The sequence below is a fragment of the Poecilia reticulata genome, chromosome 12, assembly GCF_904066995.2.
Source record: "Poecilia reticulata chromosome 12, P_reticulata-male-v2, whole genome shotgun sequence".
NCBI classification, from domain to species: Eukaryota; Metazoa; Chordata; class Actinopteri; order Cyprinodontiformes; family Poeciliidae; genus Poecilia; species Poecilia reticulata.
In genome coordinates, this window is record NC_088841.1 from 25,802,589 (window position 1) to 25,809,177 (window position 6,589).

Sequence of the window (6,589 nt, forward strand, 5' to 3'; positions counted from 1 at the left end):
GCTAGCTGACCTGCAGTGGAGCAACAATAGAGGAGGTGCAGCTCTGTGCTCCTCACAGCCAGTGAAAACTCAAGTCGTTCCAACAGTTTCTCTGGCATATTAGTTAAAACACTTGCACTTTTGTATATGACTGAAACTTTTACCAATTTTCAACCCGTAACTGTCTATAGCAGCTAAACCCTGCTGATGTCTGGAATGTATCTACACATCTTAAGGCTTCTCATTTTTGTCTCATTGCCACCACTGATTTCATTGAATTTTTTGAGACTTTGTGTGATATTGTGTGATCTTTGCCAGATGGGTCAAAAAAATTGTAATTTTGTCCTTCAAGCTAAATGCTAAGTGGGCCGCTAACCTTACACTGCACATAACTATGAACACATCAGAGAAGAAATTGGAAATGACGTGTATTCAGTTCGATTCAAATTAATTTCTTCAAGGACAGAACTTTAAGCAATGATACATGTTAAAAACAGAGCAACCATTGTTTTTTGCACGCAGGTTTTCTAGCCATTTGCTAACATAGTCCTTGGTATTTTTTTTCCCTCCCTTCCACAGTTATGAGCTACTTTATGTTGGTCTATCACATAAACTACGTTGAATTTGTGTTTGTAAGCCTTTTGTCAGACAATCCTGACTTTGCCTCTCTTCCTCTGTTGCCTCCAAAGCATGTGGGCTGCGACAACATCCTGGACTCGGTCGCAAGAGAAGACCGCTGCCGTGTGTGCGGAGGGGACGGCAGCACCTGCGAGGCCACCGAGGGGCTCTTCAACGACTCTCTGCCCAGAGGAGGTAGACCATGTCTGACCTCCTGCCCCGATGTTTAGAAGTAGAGGGTTGACACGTCAGAGTTGTGTTAGATCTCCACTGATGAACTGCGGTAGAGAGATAGCACTTTCTGCTTTGCTTGTCAGACCATAATGTGACTCAGCCGTCTTTTGGTAAACCGATCTTGTACTTGGTTGGAACCGGGAAGGTAATCGTCTCCCTTTATCATGATTACCGTAGCTGTGTCAAGATACGGATGGAAACGTATTTCTTCCTGTTAATTAGATCAGGGAGTGCAGGAATCAGCCGCTTGGTGTATAGTGCGGTCTGGGTTTGTCTATAGAGAGCAGGAGTAGGAGAAAACATATTTCTCCTTCTATGGTATGGCTTGTAAACCCCCTAAAAATACGACGTGTGCATGATGGACAGTAAAAAAGAAAAAAGGGGAAAAATAAAAACAGAGCCTTTTTGTCCTCCTACAGGGTTGCTTTCTCCTTTTTGGGTGGTTTGGAATTTAATCTATATGTACTCCTACTTAGATTCAGATGTAACCTTACGTCTCGTCTGTGCTTGAGTAATATGTCACATAGAGGAGGTTGGTCATGGTCCCTTCAAATGATAGTTTTTTTTTTTGGTTTCCCAGGCTACATGGAGGTGGTTCAGATTCCAAAAGGATCAGTTCACATCGAGATCAGAGAAGTTGCCGTGTCAAAGAACTACATAGGTGAGTTATAGGCCGCAATAGGCTCCTCTTTGCAACCTTATTGAGAACAAGTTAGTGGTGTGAGATTCCAAAATGTGTTGGAATCAGCAGGGACTGTGTATGGAGTTAATTTCCTGTCAAAATATTCCGAACATTATACAAACTCCCCTCATGGACAAAATGATCTGTACTTGCTTATAAAACAAATTTCTGCCAAAAATCATGAGACACCTTAGATGAAATTAGGCATTTTCTACCCCTTCACAGCAGGTGGTGCTATCGAGACAACTGACACAGTGCTAATCATGTTAGCAGTGAGATAGCAGTTTAACACCAGTTTCTCTGGGACCCAACTGCACTTAAATATCATCCCAGTGTGCTTCAGTTGTCTCACTATTTATCTTCTTTGAACCTGATTGGTTGCACCCCCAAAAGTGGAAATAAAAAAGACTGTAGATGTTAGCTTCTGCTTTAGTGCCAAGATGATTTCCACTGCATATATGAATGTATTTTAAGGTCTATTTGGTGGCTGAGCTATTGATAGGCACCTGTCAGCAGGTCTATGGAGCTAAATTGGGGCCAAAAAAGGAAAAAAATGTGAAACTGACAAAATATTTAAAACTGAAAAAAATGAGATTGAAAAATAGCATAAAACTGTAAAAAAAAAAAAAAAAAAAAGTATGTGAGACTGAAAAAATAATTCAAAACTACATTTCAGATTCAAGCTTTTTTTGAGGTAATTTTTTTTTTCAGTTTCCAAACATTTTGTGTTAACATCTCAAATTCATTTTATTTTGAACAAACTTTATGCCCCCAATTTAGTTTCATAGAGGTCTCCAACATTATGCTGTGGTCCTTACTTCCCGTGAATACCGGGGACCACTGTATGGGCAATTTGGAGGGTATGTGCCTTTGACCAGCTGGGATTTCTACATACTGTGATTCCATCGCATGTTGAGCTCTAATCTTTTTTGATCTCAGGAAACAGATGGATTATTATGCCCTTGATATATTGCAACCATAGCAACGAGCCATTCTGATCTTGCCACAGACGTTTTGTGAATGCTGCTAATTGAGATCGCATTGTGTCCATGACGGCCTCATTTCTGGCTGCTTTTTAAAGCTGCGGTGCAAGTTTTGAAACCTCAGACACATTTAGGATTTTTTTTGTGTGTGTGTAAAATGATAAGAATAAACATCTACATTTTTCTGAACCACTCCTGAGATTAGGTCAGGCAACAAGGGCCAGAATTCAAAGCACAGCAACAAAAAATTTATACAAGAGTAACAAGAAAACAGGAGAATCAATAACGTGTTGTAACCGTGCCGCCAAGGTCTGGATCACTGCAGATATTTAATATTCTTAGCAATATTCAAATGTTTTACATCTTTCAAATTTAAATCTAAGAAATCCCACACGAACATGCAGCAAAGCAAAATTTCAAGCATTTTAAGGACATTCCCATACAGTCTAGTTTTTTACTCATGTGTAGAGGAGTTAATCTACCGCCGTGCAATGATTTGGCAGTTCGCAACGCCAAACCTGTTTCATATTTAAGTCTGTGTCATCCACATTTCCTCACATCTTTTTTTTTAAAGAGAAAAAAGCAAATTGGAGAATCCCATCATCTAATCTCCTCTTGCTTAACGCGAAGCTGTAAAACACAATCTCTCTTACGTGAAAAAAAACAACAAAAAAAAACTCCCTGTTTATTAATATCCACCTCGGCATCAGACTCATCCACTTTGTTCCAGACTAAACAAAAAAAATAAATAGTATTCACATCCCCGGCAGCATCAGAAGCAAAACAATCAGACAACCGGATTTAGTTAAGCCGGCCCCGCGTCTTATCATTAACCACAGAAAGACGTGTGGCAGCGCGTTGGATTTATAGCGGACGGCGTTGATGGACGACTTAAGTCACACTCTGAAGCGGAGAGCCATGTCGGATTTATAGGGCCGTGGTGACAGCTGCCTTCTCCGCCAGGACCGCCGAGGATATGATGTTCATATATCACAGTTTAAAGACTCACTCTTTTTTGGGGGGGGGTGGCTATTATTTTCCCGTCCGAGCGGTTTGTAACTTTATGAATTTCATCTGTGACCTCAGTTGATAATGATAATATTGTTCTTATGTAGCGTTGCCTGACTCTCTGCTCCTCTGGTTAGAGAAGTTTGGATTTTTTTCCCCCCCAGTGTTTTATTAGGTCTGCATGAGGAAGCATAAATACAGTGACGGGTGGCGGGTGAAGGGTGGTGGTGAGGGAGGAGAATATTTGCGGACTGCACTGGTAAAAAAAAAAAAAAAAAAATCACAATGCTCGCGATCAGAGCCAGATGTGCTGAAAATGGATTTATAGATAAAGGAGGAGGCTGTGGTATGTTAAGGAGCGTTGTTTGTCAAGTAAAAGTTGTGGAGAACAATCTGCAGAACATGATGCAGAGTGTCAGAATATTAAGTAACTGCATAGTTTGTTTTTCCTGTTTGTATACACAGAAAACGTGATTTTGAAGTTTAAACATTTTCTTGTCCAAAATGATGCTCCACCTGAATGCTCTTTACCGGCAAGGTTGCATATTGTGGCCTTTTTTATGCCAAGGACTCAGTGAACAAGTTTGATTTGGTTGTGGATTTTTTTCTGACCCTCAGCCCCCATCAATTTTTGATTAAAGGGGCAGAATTATGTAAAATCAACTTTTTTGAGTTTTATATCACGTTATTATTATCAAAGACACACCTGGAGCTGCAGGGTAACACTTTATTTGAAGGGGTGTGCATGAGACTGACATTACACCTGTCATGTAACGACAGAGTCTTCACAAATATTTACAACTGTTGTCATGAAATGCAAAGTTGCACTAAAATATGCATAAAAGTCCATTAAAAGTGTTATTATTTACCAAATGACACTTCTTGACAGCAGTCATAAACATTCATGAAGACTCCTTCATGTTTGTGACCGTTGTCATGTCAGTCTCATGCACACCCCTTCAAATACAATGTTACCAAGCTGCAGTTTCCAAGTTTTTTAGCTTTTGCCTCACAGAACAGCCCCTCCTACTGCAACTCCTCCACTCAGCTCCTTCAGACTAGCCAGCAGCAGTTAGCAAACACCTGCCGGAGCTGCGCATCAGCACATTATAGGAGCTACTTCTCAGTTCAACGCTGGTAAAAAAAAACGTTGTTATATGGTTAATAGAGGAGCCATGTTGTGACTTCCTGAAGGCGGTGTTTCAGAGAGAGGAGGAGTTTCTTAAAGAGACAGAGGCCCAATTTCAAGGCGTTAAATTACAAAGTCAAATTCCCTCCATGCAGGAAGGTCATCCAGGAAAAGAGCAGCTAGCATCTCAACCCCACATATCCTGGATACAAACTGTTTACCTTTATGTTGAAGCATCTATTTAGAAGATTAAGATGTTTTGATTTTTTTGTCTTGGTAAAAAAAAAAAATATATATATATATATATATATATATATATATATATATATATATATATATATATAAAAATAAAAATTCCCTTCTCGCCCTCCGCGGGTGGTCTGTTTCATCCTCTGAGCTCGGGTCCTCTACCAGAGGCCTGGGAGCTTGAGGGTTCTGCGCAGTATCTTGGCTGTGCCTAGAACTGCACATTTCTGGACTGAGATGTCTGATGATATATATATATATATATATATATATATATATATATATATATATATATATATATATATAGGCTATGTACATTTTTTATTTTTTTTTCAATGTTTCCTCTGGTATTTGGTGACAAGCTCCCAGTCTATAAACTCATAAATCCTCTTTGCCATCACCCTAAACTGTTGCTCCCTCCACAGATTCTCTGTCAGATCTAAGTCAGTTTGCTTACTTCAAATCAGAAGAAAAATGTCAGTAAAATTAAAACACTACTGTTTTAAACCTAAATAAATACACCAGGGGTATGAATAACTTTGGTCTTAAGTGTGCAGATATATTGTCAGTTCAAATGTATTTTTCAGACCAGAACTGTAGCTTCAGAAAAAAAATGTAATGTTTTTTTTCCTATTTCTTTTTTTTCCTTTTTTTTTGTTGTTGTAATATCTCAGCTTTAAAATCCGAAGAGGATGATTACTACATCAACGGAGCTTGGACTATTGACTGGCCCAGGAAGTTTGACATTTCCGGGACGGCCTTCCACTACAGGAGACCCATCGACGAACCCGAGTCTCTGGAGGCGCTGGGACCCACCACCGAAAACCTCTCAGTTATGGTAGGAAAGCTGTGTTTTGGTGTCAAACTCAGAGCTGTGAAAGCATAAAGTGATAAAAATCAAACTTGTATTTCACAACGAGAGGAGAGAGCGTGGAATTGGCTAATTATAGTTTGAAGTTGTGCTCATAACTTTCAAAAAACACATTTCTTTCCCCTCCTCATAAAATCTTTGGTAGTTCCTATAAAATCACTGCTTTAGTACACTTGACCTCCAATAAATGTGATCATAAACTATTTTACACCCAGCGGTGTTGGTGTTTATACATCATTTCCTTCTATCTTTCTCTTTAGGCCTGTTGGTGAATTGCTGTATTTTCTTGCCGTTTGAGTGACGATAAGGGAACAGTGCGGTGATGAACTGTAAAGCTCTCGTGTCTGTCACACTGTTAGCGGGATGAACAGTGCTTTCACGGCTGAAAAACATAAGTCTTTCAGATCTGTCGATATTGACAACTATTGATTAGTTTAAACATCTGAAAAACTGCCAGCCTGGTGGCCTGTTTTATCTGACATTTCATTTTGAGTTGTTGTACAGATTTTCTCCTTTTACTCCATGCTGCTGCTGCTGTTATATTTTTAAGCAGTTATTAGCAGGGGTGAAAGTAGGGGGGTACGGCAGGGTACTGCGTACCCCTAAAAGATTTAGCGCGGGTACGCAGTACCTGCAAGAGAGTGGAGCGGCTGTCAGCTGTAAAAATTTATTGGGTTCACTGTGCAGCCGTGACTGATTAGTTTTTGAAGAACAATTTAAAACACGACTTAATCAGTTAATAAATAACTTTTTTCCCCATTTCATATTGTTTCTGAACTGTTCATGCTTTGCTAGAGCAGCGGTGCAATACGTCGATAGCAGAAGGTTTTGAGTCGATC

General features: G+C 39.7%; 1 protein-coding gene across 1 annotated transcript; it reads left to right on the top strand.

Moving 5' to 3' along the window:
• On the top strand, positions 1–5,787 carry LOC145554262 (A disintegrin and metalloproteinase with thrombospondin motifs 6-like). The gene is made up of 3 exons (XM_081613793.1): positions 1–792; positions 1,412–1,492; positions 5,554–5,787. Exons 1-3 carry the CDS (start codon positions 561–563, stop codon positions 5,763–5,765), a joined length of 525 nt encoding a protein of 174 aa, XP_081469919.1. The 5' UTR covers positions 1–560; the 3' UTR covers positions 5,766–5,787.
• The last annotated feature ends 802 nt before the right edge of the window (positions 5,788–6,589 follow it).